A 17517-nucleotide genomic window follows, 5' to 3' on the forward strand; every position below is an offset into this window, starting at 1 on the left:
TAAAACATGTAGGGCCTAGGCCTATTATAGTACCGGAATTATGATCGACCGTCGAAGTAAATGCACGTACGTATTAAATAGCAATCTATACGCATATTGGAAACTTATAGTTGTTGTTGTTGGTTTTTTTTATGCACTCTGTTTGCATGTATTATTGATGATAGATCACCATACGTTCTCTTAGGGTGCAATGATACAATATGGACCTAGGACTAGGAGCTCGGAGGCAGACTACAAAGTATAGGCCTAATATAATGTATGAGTAGGCCCAATCAAAGATATTTTTCACCACTTGCTGGGGTCCTGGGGATATTCAAAGCTCTGTACACATACTAGATAATCGTGCATTCGTCTTGGACCTTCCGCAACTAAAGAGGGCGTTGTGTTTGAAAAGGAAAAATTACCGGCGCCGGCCATATTGTAAGATCAAGCCAGCACGTTCGCTGGGCACTACGAAAAGTTCTCATTTCCAAGGTAAGATTCACACATTCTTCATGATGTACGTAATTTTCTGCATGAAAGTACAAAGTAGATAGATAATGGTTCCGATATCTAGAGCTCTTTTATCGAATTTGCTGTTGGATTTGATGAAATCGGTGCCAGTACTTGCACATTCCATGGTCACGTTACAAACTGTGTAGATTTCTACATAGAAAAACCTACGGTAACTTTACACGTAAATTTAGTGATGTAAATTACAACGTACAAACCAATCAATGCAATTAGATCTAGACAGTGCCAAGTTAGTGATCATTTTGTATTGGTGATGGATGACTCTGGACTGATTTTATCATGTGAGTAGGGTCTGCAATCAAAGAACCCTAGAACACCAGTTAGAAGTCTAGCTATTTTATTCGAGGGCGACAAGGCTGTTGTGTTGTAACTCTGAGTCTCTGATAGCTACACGCAGCCGTTGCTTCGCAGACGTTGTCATTTTTCAGTGTGGTTGTGCGACTCCTTCATGAATATCTTTATTAATCGTTTAAAACTAAAATACAAGGAATTATCGTAATCTATGATAATCATTCAATAATCGGTAGGCCTATGCGATATTTTGTTTAATTACGTCAAAAACTCACCGAAATCTGTGGCTGAAATCAGGTCTGTAAACGTCCTTATTGCGTCACTCCTCATCTGCGTGTTATTTGAATGGCATTCACTCTCGTATACTATAACGTACAGCGTAGGTAGTCGGAGAGGCGCCCTCTAGCTCTCCGACTACCTACGTAGTACGTTGTACGTTGTAGTAGAGTAAGTGCACCGGTTTGCGGCCGCTTAAGGGTTTTTCCACTCTGAAATGCAAACGTGCAGATTGCTCTAATCCAGGTTATATCATAGAGATTGACCACTTACCAATACACCATATTGTCACCATTGCAAGACCAATGTCCATCCCGTTGGTCAAAAAAGACCGCGGCCGCGATCCGGTACAGCGCGTTCCGGTTTGCGGCCGGGGTGTTCTGGTTCGCGGCCGCCTCGCGCTTTTGGGTTTTGTCCAGCGCAAAGTGACTTGTTTTTTTCCATCAAGAATGAAACATATCAAACTGTAAATGCTATTTTCCCAATCTATAAATATTAGTTTTGATTAATAAAACTATTTCCTCAAAATTTTCCCCAAATTACTGAATATGAGCCATTGACAAATTGGAAGAGGAAGAGGACTTCAAGGAATATGAGGGACAGCAGAACTGAAGATCAGGGACAGCTATGAGGCACGCCCTTACAAGTCATCAAAGTATATGGATGCGTGATCTTATTTTTCAATTTACTTGTTTTATTAATAAAAAATATATTTTTGTTCTATTTCAAATGCTTTTCTATATTTCTGTACGCTTATTTTGGCTGGCGTTTTACCCCCGGACGCGATATAGAGCAAGCGCCCTCTATGGTGTTCCGGTTCGCGACCTCCCCCCGTTTCCTTCGCGATTCGTCATTTTCAATGTATCGTCCGTGGTGAGTAGTCATCACATTCTAACCCTCCTCTACGATCAATATTTCAACAAGAAAACGACATATAAGGACATGACAGCCGTCTAGCTACGTCCAGAATAGTTGACTTACGTGTTAATAATACCTATAATTCAAGCTCTTGCGGTGAACACCTTGGTTTCCAAGAGATTTTACAGCGACTAGACCTCGCACTGCTGTTAGTCCCAGGTATGTTGATGTTGTGCCGGATATTCTCCGTTGAATGGTGACAAGTTACCGGGCTGCCAGCCCATTGGCCAGATTTTATCAACTGGAGACCGCTGGCCCGGCCGCGAACTGGTGCATGGCCGCGAACTAGTGCACTTACTCTATACGAGATGAGAGTGAATGCCATTCAAATAGTAAACACGCAGATGAGGAGTGAAGCAATGAGGAGTGAAGCAATAAGGACGTTTACAGACCTGATTTCAGCCACAGATTTCGGTGAGTTTTTGACGTAATTAAACAAAAAATCGCGTACCGATTATTGAATGATTATCATAGATTACGATAATTCCTTGTATTTTAGTTTTCCACGATTAATAAAGATATTCATGAAGGAGTCGCACAACCACACTGAAAAATGACAACGTCTGCGAGGGAATGGAGGTGCAGCCGCGTCGCTTCGCGACAGCGGCTGCGTGTAGTTAAGTCTCTGATCGATCTCTCAACTTCGGGTCTTCGTGTTCGTCATGTTTTCTCGAGATGCTACGAAGCTTGAAATTGAAGTTGAAGGGAACTTGATCGAAAGATCAGTCTGTATCTGGTTGTCGGGAATATGTTCCGCGGAGATCCTGCCCATGTCTTCTGTGGGTGTCGAAATGATCAAAACCAATGAAATGGTGATCTTGTATCTCACCTGTGCTTCTTTTCTTGCAGAATTTGCTGCTGACACTAGGAGCCATCATGTCTGCTTTGCCCAGGCCAAAGATGAGGGGACTGCTCAGCAGCTTTCTCACCAGGCATTTCTTGATTGGAGCCTCGTTAGCAGTCATTGGAGCTGCTTCTGTCAAGATCTTCTGTAAGTTTAAGCCATCCATCTTACTGCATTCAAAAGTACCTTTTTAAATACAGTCAACCTTGCCTAAGTTGAATCTATTTGGACTAAAGAAATTGTGCCAACTTAAAAAAATGAAAATTTGACTTCAAGGGATTAAAATCAATAGAATACAGTATGAAGAGAAGAGAACTTGAAAAGACATTTGACTTCGGCAGTTTTTTGACATAAGTGAGGTCAACTTAACCCTAAAGGGGCCGGGCTTTTTTGGCTATGCTCAGACTGGGGGGGATGGATTCCGCCCCCCCTGAGATCTTAGCCATCGGTGGTGTGATCACGATGAAATTTTGCATGCGTCAATTTCTAATTTTAATAAATTGAGTATGCAAATTAAGCTCAAGATCATATTTTAGCGTAATTAAAAGCATTGAGAGTCTAATTTTTGATCTGTAAATCTGTTTTAGCATATTCAACAATTGTACATCACAAAAACTTCCAAAATTCATTTCAGTTCTTATGTATTTTATTGTTTTCAGAATTTCTTATGTATTTCTTTGTTTGTCAACTTTTGTTTTTTCTTTGTTTTTTCATTGGAAATTGTCACTGACCACTTTTCTACCATAATTAGCACAAAACTAATCCATGAAAGTGATTTAATTGTAAAAATAATCAGGTTTTTATGACTTTCATGACATAGCACTGTTTTCCATAGGAAATGTACACAAAATCACAAAATTGTGCCTGTTTTAGGGCGACATTCCGTTACAAAAATGGGCGTGGCTTCGCAAAATTATGCGGGGACGTCGCAAATTTGGTCTCAAAAGTTGCGCGAGACTTGAACAAACAAAGTCAAAATGCCTCTTGACGAGGCCTTCTCGCGTTACAGAATTATAGCGCGAAACGTCGAGGGGGAGCGGCCCTGTTAGGGTTAAGCAAGGTTGAACTGTAATCAATTACACATTTCTTTTCCTTTTCATGCACTCTTCTAACCAAAATTTTTCCATTGCATGTGATCTCTTTGCTAGTCTTACTGGTCTTATTGTCGTAATAGCGTATGTTATAATGTTCAGTCGACATTGAGCATAGCAATAGCTCCATAAATTTGTGTGCAGTCTAGATGCATATGAATTTTGCTGTTGAATAGTGTGCCAACAATATTGCACATAATGATCTGTTGCTGATTAAGAATGAAAATAAGGATGCTGATTGTAGAAATGACCTTAGCTCAGGCTCCTCTCTGAGCAAATACTTTTAAATTCCCTTTGTGAAATTTTATATCAAATGCTCTTTAAATATTGAATTTGACCAGTGTTACTTTTCAGTTCACTCTATTATATGTGGTTTCATGGTTCATTATTTTTGTTTTGATCTCCTTTCTCGCCCCCTTCAATAGTTGACTTGCTAAGTCCCCCTCACTGTGCAGGTAGCTCCCTTTAAAAAAAAAAGAAAAAAAAAGCGTATTTCATTTCCAACAAGAGACAGAAAGTCTCCCCGATTTGAGAATTGTTATCTTCTCTTGGGATGCATGTACATGTAACACGCTAGAATATGTGTATCTCCCCAATTCCTCTGTGGACTCTCCATGATTTCTATGAGTTCATTTTGGCAGCCTTGCCTAGCATCATATCCAGAATTGGACTTTGCTGAGTACCGACGTAAACGGGAGTTACTATTGCTTAAATCAGACAAGCAAAAAGTTTTGAAGCCCCCCTTTTTTTTCTTCCATTGTTTCCCCATGCAAACCGATGAAGTCAACAATACAGAGGCCCAAAGATAATGACTGTTTTGATGGTGATGAGCAAGTCAAATTCATGTTTGCACAAGTATTCTACAACAATTTGAAAATCTGCTTGCTTGACTGTGGAAGTGGTAAAAAAAAAAGAAGTTATCTAGCACCCTGAGAGTAGTGCGTATTGATTTGTCACTATCATTTTGTTACTGTTGTTGGTTTGTTTTGTTAGATTGTTGATGAAGATAAAGGAACTTGAATGCAACATAAATGACATCTCTATGCTCTGTTTCAGTGTGTGATGCCAGGAAAGCTCGATATGCAAATTTCTACAAGACATATGATGCCCAAGCTGACTTTGAGAGGATGAGAGAGCTCGGAGTATTCCAGTCTGCGAGACCTCTAAGTGAAGAGTAGTGTTGTCATCGCTTTCTGTAGTTAGAATGTCCCATCTTCAATTCAGGTTAGTATCTACATGCTCTGAGTTATTCAAATTCAACAAATTCTTCCGTCGAGATGTTTTCATCAGTGTTCATTCAGTGTTGGTTCTAATCCTTATAGCCTTATCATGGCTACTACTAAAACACTGATCAATTCAGTGCTTATTTACGTCGATGTAGGGCAATTTGTTAATCAGTTGCAATGAAAACATCTCGACGGAAGAATTTGTTGAATTTGAATAACAAAGCAGTACCCGCTGCATGCTATAAGGATTAGAACCAACACTTGCTGTCGGGCGAAAGCTCGGTGGTCTAGTGGAGATGACGCCTGTCCGGTGATCAGGAGGTCGTAGGTTCGAATCCTGCTGGAGTATGTACGCCCATGATTTTTTATCATGGCTACTACTAAAACACTGATCAATTCAGTGCTTATTTACGTCGATGTAGGGCAATTTGTCAATCAGTTGCAATGAAAACATCTCGACGGAAGAATTTGTTGAATTTGAATAACAAAGCAGTACCCGCTGCATGCTATAAGGATTAGAACAATTAGAACAATTTGTCAATCAGTTGCAATGCTCTGAGTTGTCAGACAATATAACATTTGCAGAATACATGTACTCCTTTTTTATGCGGTTGCCTTGCATGAAATTTATAATCAAAAATGTTGAATCATATTTTAGGGACTTTGTGCTGAATATATAAGAATTGCCTCTCATTTTTTCACACTGATGAAATAGATGAACAGGACTTGATAAAAGAGACTTGCAAGAAGTTAGTTATTAATGTAAACGCAGAAATTTTCGCGGTACATTAATTTTCGCATATTTCTCCCTACTTTTGGCCAGCGTGAATTAAAAAACCCACAAAAATATAATCACAATCTTATCTGAACGTTTTGAATGGTATGACAATTGCACAGCGTGACTTCAAGAACCTGTGAATATGTTTGTGAGCCGCCCAGTGCGAGAAGTTAATTGCGCGAAAATATTGACGTTTACAGTAGCCATTACTGTTTGTACAAAGTTTTGTTTCACAGCATACTCCATTGACCCAAAACTGTTCTGTTTACACATTGACCCCCCCCCCCCAAAAAAAAGAAGGAAAACAGAAAAAAAAGTTTCTAAATGGAAACATATCTGGTGTACATGTACCATAGATATGAGCTATCTCGCAAAACTGGTTTTTCCTGAAGTATTACATTCCTTCTCCCTCACTAAAACAAATGGTGGACTTTAGTGCTTCTGAAGGACAATGTTGCATCAGGATGACTTTGTTCATGTGAAGTACTTTTCACAAGTGAGAGATTTTGCCAGATCTTGACAGATCTGTGTAGCATTGCTTTGACTTTAACTTTCAAAGAAGATGCACATACGGTGTATTTGATCTGTTAGCAGCCAACTGTATGATCTCTGCCCCTTACATAGTATAAAACATTTTACTGTAAGGGAAGTCTTCATTTGTTTCCCAGTCTTTTTTCTTGAGTTCTGTCCACCATTCAACCTCACCATTCAATCTTCAGTCAGGGTAGTTCAAATTTAGTTCATGGATTATCCAAAGTGTTGATTTCATATTTGTGCACAACACATTGTGAACAGTCATGGACATTCAATGACTAATGCAAGCTGACACATTCATGTGCAGGGTACATCGGTTTTGTGTTTGATTTAGTCCATGGACTAAATTCAAATGATAGATTTGACTTAAACAGACAACTCCTCTTAAACCAAAGTGCTCGGGATTGGCAGTTTTCCTTCATTATGTTGAAACTCCATCATAGCTGAACAAATGAGTATATAAAGAAGTATTGCTAATGATTTTGGGACCTGAATTTTTATTTCACTGTCACTAAGTTCTGTTGTAACTTTGTTTTAACAGGATCACACTGTACTGTTTTGTGAATTTGGCTTCTTGTCTTTTCTCACCCTCATACTGTCTTCCTGTTGTTTGTTTTTGGCAACCTTTCCTTACAGGTATATGAGACAACCAATGGAGGACTTCATCAACAACCACTGTACAGAAAACCTGTGTGTGCAACATGTGCTGTCAGCCTCAGTCCTTGGTATGCTGTGTGGTGTCACCTGTGTGTTTCTCAGCTGATCCAAAGTCCCCATGTCACACTTCACTAATACACACTGCTCTCATTCATTCTTTGCGGCCAATATTGGCCTAGCCCACATTTATCAACGATGGATTGATTAAATCAACCACAGCTACTGTCCTCTTGGGCAGATGCCACTCTTATTGAAACATTGAGAAACATGAGGGGACAGGTGGTTTCATATTACAGAATGGTTTGGACTATGAAGTTTGTCCTTTCACCGCTGGTCCTGCTTACACAGCATTCTCATGGTCTTTGGTCATAAGCATTCACACTTGCTTCAACGAGGGAGCCTGCTGGAAACCTGAAATCAATTGAGTGACGTCCTCATGCTTTCTCATTTTGACATGTCTTGTTATAATTATTATAATAAATGATTTATTGAACTTGAGAGGTATGATTTTGTCATGACATTTCATCCGTGTTGCAGTTTTCCAGTTACAGTTGCATAGAAGAGAGTGGTGGAGAAGAATGTGTGTGCTGTGATGTCAAATTTACAGTTTGTATGAACATTTCTTACATAAGGTGGGGATAAGATGGTCTCAAAATTGACTCGTCCCATCACTGCAACAAATCTGTTTAGATGCCACATATCAAATCACACATCATATCAAGCATGAGCAGTCATACATGCAGATAATGAATGTGAAACATATCCAGTCTTATAAATATCAAGGAAGTTTATTGAGCAGTTTTGTGTCATTATCATTGAAATACATCTTCAAAGAGGTAACATGAATTCATCAAAATAATTAAAACAGCTCAGAGCTGTTGGTACAATATTATATATTTCGATGAGCCAATGTCATCATGTTCAGATTATACATGTACAGTACATTTGATGAGAGAATCTTGTAAATTTAAACAATTTGACATTAATCAGCCCAATATGTACATCTTCATCAAACCACTTTGGTAACCATGCTGGGAAATCGTCAATATAGAAGTGTGCTGATTTTTGCAATAACTGAAGATGTGATGGGTGAATGTGTTTACATAGTTAGGGGATTCATACCTGTGTATTGCAGTGTTCACAAGGCTACCCTGTTTTAAACTACAAAACCAATGCCGATCCATTCTCTCTTTCTTTTTCAATTTTCCAAGGACATGAGAAGACGTTTTTGTCTGTCGATGTCTAAATGGTTTGCTTCTTGAAAAAAAAACCCAATAATAATTAAAAAACAGTCACAGAATTATGTACATAACAGGTGAATGTAGTTCATTGCATCTTGATTTTGATTTGGGATGAGAGTACTCCAACAGAAACAACATCCTTGAACACGTTTCAGTCAGCATTTCAATGGGAAATCCAGAACAGAAATAACATTCCAAGAAAGTCACATAATTTGTACAATTACACACAAGTATGAAAGACTGGTAAAACAGTGTGAAATACAATTAAGTGCACAACATGTCGTGTTCCACACACCATCAACAATCAAAGGAGAATTCTTTTTTTTTTTTACTGCCTCCTCACTTTACATTTTTCTAATTTCATATAAATCGTGGAATGATGATATTACAACCGTATTACAGTACTGTGAAGTCGCGTGTAATCAAAGCACTGATGTCACACATTCATACCTTCAATTTCCTGAGAACAAGCACATTGCAAAGTTTGAGTATCTTTGGAAGTGGAATTGAGAATGCATGTACGGTAATCTGTGGAATCAGTAAGCTCTATTATTTCATTTTTTTCCATGCAAGGCGAGTGTGAGGAGGTTTCGTAGAATTTCTTGATTTTTGTAGGAGTTGACTTCAAATCTTTCATGGATCCATGAGCGGCCAGTCTCTCCAGAGGTCGGTCTTGGTCGGGGCGTAGAGTTTCAGGGCGATGGCATCGTAGACATCCATGTTCGGGAAGAATCTTAGCCCAGTCAGCTTCTCGATGTCATAGATAGTGGCCACGTGGTGCTCAACGTAGTCTGCCTGAGTCTGGTGGGAGACAAGGCAGTGAAAACAGCTGATTAAGTACTAGCACATGAATGAGTGAATGAATGAATAATTGAATGGCTGACTATGACTGAGAGAACAAGTGGATTCAAGTGGAACAACTGCTGATTCAGCACATAAGTTATTGAATGAGTGAATGAGTGAATGAATGAATTTATGAATGAAAGCATGGATGAATAATGACTGACTGACTATGGCTGAGAGAACAAGTGGATTCTTCAATTCGAGAGATAAAAAAAAAAAGCTGATGAAGTACAGGAATGCCAGAGTGAGTAAATGAATGGACAGATGAATGAACGAGTGAATGGCTATTACAGCTGAGAGAACAAGTGAACTCTTTAGTTCATCAAGATGAACAAAAAAAAAAGCTGGATAAGTAGGGCCTACATGAATGCCAGAGTGAGTTATGACATATGAATGAACAAGTGAATGACTATTACAGCTGAGAGAATGAGTGGATTCTTCCGTTTATAGTTTCCGCTTTTTATCAAGATGTAAATTGCTGATTGCTGGAACCATCCCAGTATAAGAGCGACCAGTGAGAGTTGACAAGGGATTATTTAATTAAATGTAAGGAATAGGCTGTAACCTAAAGCACTGATATACTAGTACATTAGTGTGCACGCTGGGTTGCTAAAGATTTAATTGAGGAGGTGCTTGATTACGACTTACCTGGCAAGTTTTGATTCCATCGGAATTCCTCAGAACGAAAGCAGCCGACTGCACTTCTGCGCACGCGTCGTTGAGTACCTCGCCTCCTTTGCATCTCGTCACCACCATGAAGAAGTGTGTTGGCAGTAAGGTCATAGTATCACCAAAAGTAATCCTGTCCGAAGAAAAAATAGTGAATCAAATTTCTTAGGACAACCAACGACCTCGTCAAAAGTACCAAGAAAAAAAAAACACACAAAAACAAAACAAAACATCCAGAAATGGTCTCCTTTCAACCCTTTTCATTGATACATTGTGTAGGGCCTACCGGTTATACCAAGGAGGTACTAGGCGAGCTTGATTATACAACATTGGGGTAAACGATTTTATGCTGTGATTTGGACCCGTAACTGAAGGGGGGGGGGATTTGTGGAACACCCCCCCCCCCCCCCCGTTTGCTCCTTGGTATTGTTCGGTTTGTATAAAATAACAGAATTATAACTACACTAATAACTAATAACTATAGAACACCGTCCTAAAAACGTACCCGTCTACTGTGTTGTTGTTGTCCCCGAATCCGTCGCTGTTGTAGTCGAACACCGGGCCGACAACGACATTGATCTCCAAGCTGATGTTGGCCCAGTGGGAAAGATGGGGGATGAGGAAACCATCCCAAACGTCTTCAGGTATTACGGGATGAAAATAAATCATATGTGTATTATACTCATATCCATATATAGGGCCTTACTTGACAAGATGTAGAACACAAATATGGAATCCAGTATCGTTGAGTGGGTTCATTCATGCTCAATTAACTATTGCAAATACGAGTGAGCTTGGATAGTATCAGTAAAACTGAGTGGATATTAAACATATTTGTCCAACAGTACTTAAACTACTGAAACACCGTGAAGATTATTTGTAGGGCCTACCAGGTATAATAATAAGGATATAATTGTTATTACGTACTTTATTATTTTCATCATGATTATAATCGTGACGATGATAATGGATCTCATGATCACTGTCATTTCTATCACATAGTGTCAATAAAGTGATGAGTTACCTTGTACGAAGCCACTAAACTGAGGAACGACATTCGATGATATCATCGCGTCCATTTTTGAGTCGTCACTGGAAAAGGCTGCATTTTGAAATTTTCAGGGAGAAAATGTTAATAAAATATCAGACTTATCGATACGAAAGTATCACTTATGAGACGGGAAAATAAATGCTTGTGTCTTGTAGAGACGTACACGTGTACGTGGAGTTTAATTTTTTTTCATGTCATCGAGTTCCCAAGATGAATTTGACAAAGTGTAAATTCATTGTAAATTTTGCGATTATAAATCATAGAAATATTTGATTTATTGTGGAAACTATAAAAAAAACCAATCCTACCTAATACTAATACTCGATACACTGTGGTTTGTTTTACATTAGAAAACACACAGCACATGATATGGAAGAGATATAAAAGAACAATAACACAAATATCCATCAATATAATTTTTGTCGGTAAGCAAAAGCCAAATTTAGAACTAAAAGAGAAACAGTTTCAAAATAAAATGGAAAGAGAGAGAGAGAAGGAGAACAAAAGAAATGTCGAAAAACAGTGCCAAGTTGAAGTATGATATTTACAAGGAGGATATAGGTAGTTGAAGCCCAGGTTCGCCAGATTGCCGGATAAACCATCGTAGTCGGAACAACTCGGCGAGTAGTCGATGTCGACTCGGACGTCGGGTCTCACTTCGCAATCGGCCAACGGGATAGCCGAGTCGAATGACTGGAAGGACGACAAGTGTGGACATTATTATAAGTAAAGAGAAGATAAAGACAAAGCTCTTCTCATACTTTCTGAAGTAGATTGGTCGTGAGTTACATCACTTTCTAATAAACAAATTTGAAAGTTCTATGGACAGTGTCACCCTGTATTATCCACGAAGTGAGAATAAAACCACTGGACTCGCTAGAATTACCATGTAACAAATGACCAAACACGTTTCTTATTATAAGATATAGAGACAGAGACATGATACAATATCAATGAGGTCCTCAAGTCCAACAAGAATACATTTTCCTCTTTCTATTTATGTCAATTTGTCATTGTCCTACACGAGATAACACAGATAACCCTTATCTTTCTCAACTGACTAGTCTTGTTATCTTTTAATTGTACGTTCATGTACAACTAACAAGGAAAATGATCTTCTCCAAGACACCAAGAAGTCTGGATTACTATCATGATCATAACGATACTGCTTATAATGGTATGTCAATGAAATGATGATAACGGTAATGATAAAGTGAATGTGACTGTTACTGGTAATCTGATGGTAATAACGCACTGCAAGAAGTCCGGGTGTCATTTCCAAATATAAAACTGTTTTTTGAAGAGTTTCTTAGTAACTGCACTTCTTGTTGATTTTTAATTTAAACAAGACGATCAAGAATTCTACATTAAAATACTACATTTTTGAAAAAATGTGAAAATAAATTTACACCACAGTAACACCAGCTGGTGTGGTCTCTTATTGAAGCTGGACGGGTGTTAAACCATTGATATTAACATCAACAAATATCAAATCAACACCATGTGGTGTCATTTTTTAATTAACACCAGTACAGTGTCAAAATATCACCAGGTACAGTGTCAAATTAACACCACGAAGTGTCAGGTGAACACTTTTCAAAACCATCACAGTGCATTTTCTACACCTGTAGGTGTGGTCCTCTATTAACACTTGATTAGTGTTAAATTCAACACCCATGGTGTTAAATCTAACACCGATGTTTTTACAGTGCGAATATTCTAAATAATTACAATAATGGTGACATGGGAGAGATTATAACACTGATAACGTTGGTCCAGAAAGAAAGAGAGAGAGAAAGGCATACCTCCCAGAATTGCAATACATTGTGATATAAAATGTGATATAAATTACTGGAGGCGGTTAAAGTCAATAAACATACTAAAACACTTGTACCACTCGAAAAATCACCTGTGGTTGACGGAGCGTATAAGATGACCACAGAGGAGTCCGCATGTCATGGTTATATCCCGTGATGTAATTTGTCTGGGTCAAGTGACAGTACATCGTTTCGACTGTCACTTCCGGGACGCCGAACGGCGCATGCTCAGCCATGGCTTGTTGAACTGTAGGAGAAATATGATTATGTTGATATAAACACGGATATATATATATATATATATATGTATATATATATATATATGTATATATATATATTATATATATATATATATATATATATATAAATATATATATATATATATACAATCACATAATATACATATAATAATATACGTGTATTTACAAATACATTGTCTCATATATGATTATATAAATAAATATATATGTATACATGAACATATATATATATATGCATATACATATACATATTGTATTGATAGGCATATATAATTATATATATGTATATAAATAAATATATATATATGTACATATACACTAACATATACAGTTAACAACAAAATTATTCATACCCCTGAGAAATTATCAGTTTTGAGCTGATTTCTTACAAGGATGGAGTGATGGTGATTGGGTTTTAACCTTTTACTCTTATTTGTCCTCTGTAAATTGACATCTAATCCAGTTTCACCTCATTTGCATAACAATAGAAATGTTGAGATATAACACCCAATCACCATCGCTCCATCATCTACTTGTAAGAAATCTCCTCAAAACTAAAAAATTCCCAAGGGTATGAATAATTTTGTTGTTAACTGTAATGTATATATTATGTATTATATACATATCGCATTGATAGGTTCAAATGTACTATCACGGATCAACATGGATAATCATAATGCAAAAGATATCAATAGACTCTTATATAGTTATCGGAACGATCTGAAGTTTTACAGCATATGATATCATGTAATCTGATAAGGTGCAGGGTGATGTCACCAAACAAAAAATAAAATGCATTGCTTTCAGTGAAATCTTGTTTAGTATTTTTCTCTTTCGATGCATCACAATCATAACTGTTATCATCTTTATCATTACCATGGATTAATCATTCTTATCATTAACATGATTATTTCATTATTCTTATTGTTATTATTGAATTACTGTGAATAATTATGATTCAATAATAATAATAATAATAATGGTACTATATACTGACAAAACTAACAATGAATAAAATTATAATAAATCTATAAAGTTTGTATGTGATGTAAACAGATCAAATCTATTGCTTTCAACGAAATCGAATCGCTCACTATTACTTCTAATTCAATACATTGTCATCATTATCATCACTGGACTAATCATTTGCCCTTGTTATTATTTCAATACTGTGGGTATTTAAATTGATGATGATGATGATGATTATCATTATTTAATTTTTTGGTCCTACATATTAATGATGAATTGAAACAATTCAAACACAAACTTACCGTCTGCATCGGAAAGATCGAGCTGTTTGTCATATGTTTTTACATCTACTGCATTCTGCGGAATTAAATACCACAAACAAAACAAACATAATGAAATTTTCTTTGTCATTACATTAACTATACCGGTTTGCACTGAATTTCAGACTATGTGCCTCAAATGAGTTCCAAGCAAAACAATCCATATTGTATACTCATTAAAAATTGTGCATTGATATCACAGCATAATGGTGTGCCATATTCCCGGGGCATATTTCGGATATCGGATAATAATGTAGTGTGATATTGACCGTCTTTGTTCTTAGAATTTATGCCCTCATTAATGTGCGAGATGTGCTTCTTTTTTGTGTGTGTATTTTGAAAGTTTTTGATAAGCATTGATTTTGTGATGAGAAATATTCTTAAAGTTGTAGTTTATTTCTAGATATGGTTGATACACTGAGTACCACTGTAGCTATCCTGTAAAGATTTCTGTTTGGTGTGATAATTTCTGTTTACTTACGCAAATACAACCAGATGTATCATTTTGAACTCGATTGTCGTAATCGGGATTTGTTGCAGGAAAGGGACATTCCATTTCTGGAACAGGGTTGGGTTGAACATCGGAGAGGGGCTTCGGCGAACGCATAATGTGATGGAGACTTCCCATTGTGCCATTGTTGGGGGCGGGCTCCAAATCCAAGAGTTCTATCCACACACACAAAAAACAAACAAACAAACAAATAAAGAAAACAAAGCAAAGAGGTAAATGGAGTATACTATGTAAACCTCATCGATATGCTAAGTTCTAAGTGCTTGCAAATGGCACTTCAACTTACTGACAGGCCCCTTGATGGATAACAGAAATATCTGTTCTGAAGCTCGTCAGAACGATCGGAGCCCTGGCCAACAAGTTGCATGTTCATTTTTTGAAGATGTGAAGCTAAATGCACCGTCTTTCATGAAGCTCTGTTCTTAGTTAAAACGTAGTTTGGATTTAAGAGGAACACTCGCTTTCAGTGTTGGTCAACATTTTTATGAATTGAAGGTAAGGTCCCTTAAATGATTTAATCAACTTGGATAAATCTTGATTCCCTATTAAAGCTCCAAAGAGTTAATATTTATCACAAGATACATCTCCTCTGGCTATAGGCAGCTCCATGACGAAGTCTCACGCATCATTCTTGATGGTTACAGTCCGATGTTCCGCAGGTTCGTCAATCCAAAGGTTCATTGTTCCGAATGTTCTTATCCCTAATTAAGGTTCGAAATTCCGCAAAAGAAATGAGGTTCGTTATTTCGAAGGTTTGTCAATTCGAAAGTGAACTAAGGATTGTGTTTCGAAAGTTCGCTATCCGAATATGAAAATATAAAGCATTTGTATACACTACTGCCAGATACAGATGATGAACATCCCTGGATTGAAACAATCAGCACTTGAAACTATATCGCACACGTTTAAGCAATAATACATTCTTATAAAGACGGGTGCTGTTCGTTATTCCGAAGGTTCGCTATTCCGAAGGTTCGTTATTCCGAAGGGTCGTTAATCCGAAACACGCAAATACCCTATTCTTACAGGTTCGTTAATCCGAAAATGAAAAAGGGTTCGTTAATCCGAAAATTTGTGGCGTTATAACGAGCTGTAACCATAAAGACAACGTAGGACCTACGTTATAAAGTAGAAAAATACTAGTAGGCTACACAGATTAACATCAGATGTAGCGCTGGGTATAGATTGGTGCAAGAATGCAGAATGAAAGAAAAAGAGATTAGGGTAGTCATAGTAACGAACTTTATATTACCAGGGAGGTGCAATCATGAAGGGTTCTTTTGAAGAGTTAAAGAAAACGGTTTCGTATAACGGTATAGGGAGGTGTGACCTTGATTAAATGGGGCTTATCCATGGCAGGATTATTGAAGTTGTAAACTATGTTAAGGTTTCTTACCGCACATGAGGTTGTAGAGCTCTATATTCTGGAATGGCTTGGTTTCAACTTGACTTTTAAAACCTGGACCAATGGCGACGAACAGTGCCTGAAAAGAGAAAGTTAATAACACACGTGGCAGGGTATATTGACTTAGAAAGAATTTATATTTCAAGCTTGGTAGTACTTGAATGAAGATGGTTCGTAAGCATATCATTTTGTGTGTATCTTTTGTGTCTATACATGTGCATTTTATATCTAGTTCAACACTTTGCTCGAGTGCGTGTGTATGTGTGTGCCTGTTGTTGTTTTTTTGTGTGTATGTGTGTTTTATTATCAACTTTTAATTTCTACGTCAATACTGTGTAAAAAATAGTAGGCCTGCACAGGAAGGAAATATTTTGTCAATTGTGTCCATATTACTAGTATGCAAATATTTTGTTACTTTGTCATACAATAACAGCAGTTCAGATTACTGCCCTTGTATTATTTAAATGGAATAGATACACACCATTCAGAAAAAGTGTGTGTGTGAAAGATATGAAAGCAGCTGTAGCACAGATGTGTGAACTTGCCTTCAATAACTCTCTGGACTGAACACGTCTTTCACTTGATTTGATTAATTTGATTTGATTTGATTTGATTTATTTAAAAAAATGCATATCATCACATATAGGGTCTACATCATACACATTATTTGAATAACGTGTACATGGAATAAATATGTCATATACATTTTATGTGGATCGTCATAAGCTATTAAAAGCTTTTTATGGGACGTCCAGTCGATATAACTTACATATAATGTATATGGACAAAGCATTCTCCATTATTATAGGTGTGTCCATATAATTACGACGAAAGCCGGTTCGTTTACAAGGACAGCATAACATTTTGGAATCATTAAACTTCGTGCTGCATTTATATTCAGTTGGTTTTTTTTTCTTCATTTCACTTAATAAGTTTAATTTCACCACGTTTGTTCCATCTTATTTTCATTTTATGTATGCATTTTCATTTCACAAGACATATCACGCTATAAAATGAAAAATAAAACAATAATAAATACACATATTCTATAAATATGTCAAAATAGAGTATAATTACAATATCACACGTTGTAAAGCAAATATGCGTGGGATTTGATACAGCCATGTAATAATGTTGAAAAAATATTTTAGATGAAGAATTACAGTTCCTCACCTTCATAAGATTGCCCAAGTTGTCGTAACCGTGGGTGCCCCCGTCACACCACGTTGTGACCCCTCTAAAAGTAGCAAGTAAATGAAAGAGTAAAAGACAGTCATTCAACGTTTGTCTGAGTTTGTCAAAA

The 17517-nt window shown here is 37.2% G+C and overlaps 2 protein-coding genes across 2 annotated transcripts in view; one reads left to right on the forward strand and one right to left on the reverse strand.

Annotated features, from left to right (window-relative positions):
* The first annotated feature begins 424 nt into the window (after nucleotides 1-424).
* On the forward strand, nucleotides 425-7612 carry LOC139735426 (cytochrome c oxidase subunit 6C-like). Its single transcript, XM_071646180.1, has 4 exons — nucleotides 425-474; nucleotides 2848-2989; nucleotides 4990-5157; nucleotides 7108-7612. The coding sequence occupies exons 2-3, from the start codon at nucleotides 2875-2877 to the stop codon at nucleotides 5109-5111; spliced, it is 237 nt and encodes a 78-aa protein (XP_071502281.1). The 5' UTR covers nucleotides 425-474; nucleotides 2848-2874; the 3' UTR covers nucleotides 5112-5157; nucleotides 7108-7612.
* A 532-nt stretch (nucleotides 7613-8144) lies between these two features.
* Nucleotides 8145-17517, reverse strand: part of LOC139735427 (venom phosphodiesterase 2-like) — a 36803-nt gene continuing 27430 nt past the window's right edge. The window contains exons 17-26 of the mRNA XM_071646181.1: nucleotides 17388-17451; nucleotides 16206-16293; nucleotides 14780-14964; nucleotides 14281-14335; nucleotides 12842-12996; nucleotides 11481-11625; nucleotides 10906-10983; nucleotides 10387-10519; nucleotides 9861-10014; nucleotides 8145-9170 (exon numbers count right to left, since the gene is read on the reverse strand). Of these exons, the coding sequence (XP_071502282.1) occupies nucleotides 9003-9170; nucleotides 9861-10014; nucleotides 10387-10519; nucleotides 10906-10983; nucleotides 11481-11625; nucleotides 12842-12996; nucleotides 14281-14335; nucleotides 14780-14964; nucleotides 16206-16293; nucleotides 17388-17451 (1225 nt within the window). The 3' untranslated portion in view covers nucleotides 8145-9002. The remainder of the gene's footprint in view (nucleotides 9171-9860; nucleotides 10015-10386; nucleotides 10520-10905; nucleotides 10984-11480; nucleotides 11626-12841; nucleotides 12997-14280; nucleotides 14336-14779; nucleotides 14965-16205; nucleotides 16294-17387; nucleotides 17452-17517) is intronic.

Source organism: Diadema antillarum, unplaced genomic scaffold, assembly GCF_040938485.1.
Source record: "Diadema antillarum isolate AM-2024a unplaced genomic scaffold, OU_Dant_1.0 seq00000577_RagTag, whole genome shotgun sequence".
Lineage (NCBI taxonomy): Eukaryota > Metazoa > Echinodermata > Echinoidea > Diadematoida > Diadematidae > Diadema > Diadema antillarum.

Bases quoted from the DNA above. Each gene is read 5' to 3' on its own strand.
- LOC139735426 (XM_071646180.1), top strand. From the start codon at position 2,875: ATGTCTGCTTTGCCCAGGCCAAAGATGAGGGGACTGCTCAGCAGCTTT. The intron at 2,990-4,989 runs GTAAGTTTAAGC...GCTCTGTTTCAG, and splicing joins TGCTTCTGTCAAGATCTTCT to TGTGTGATGCCAGGAAAGCT.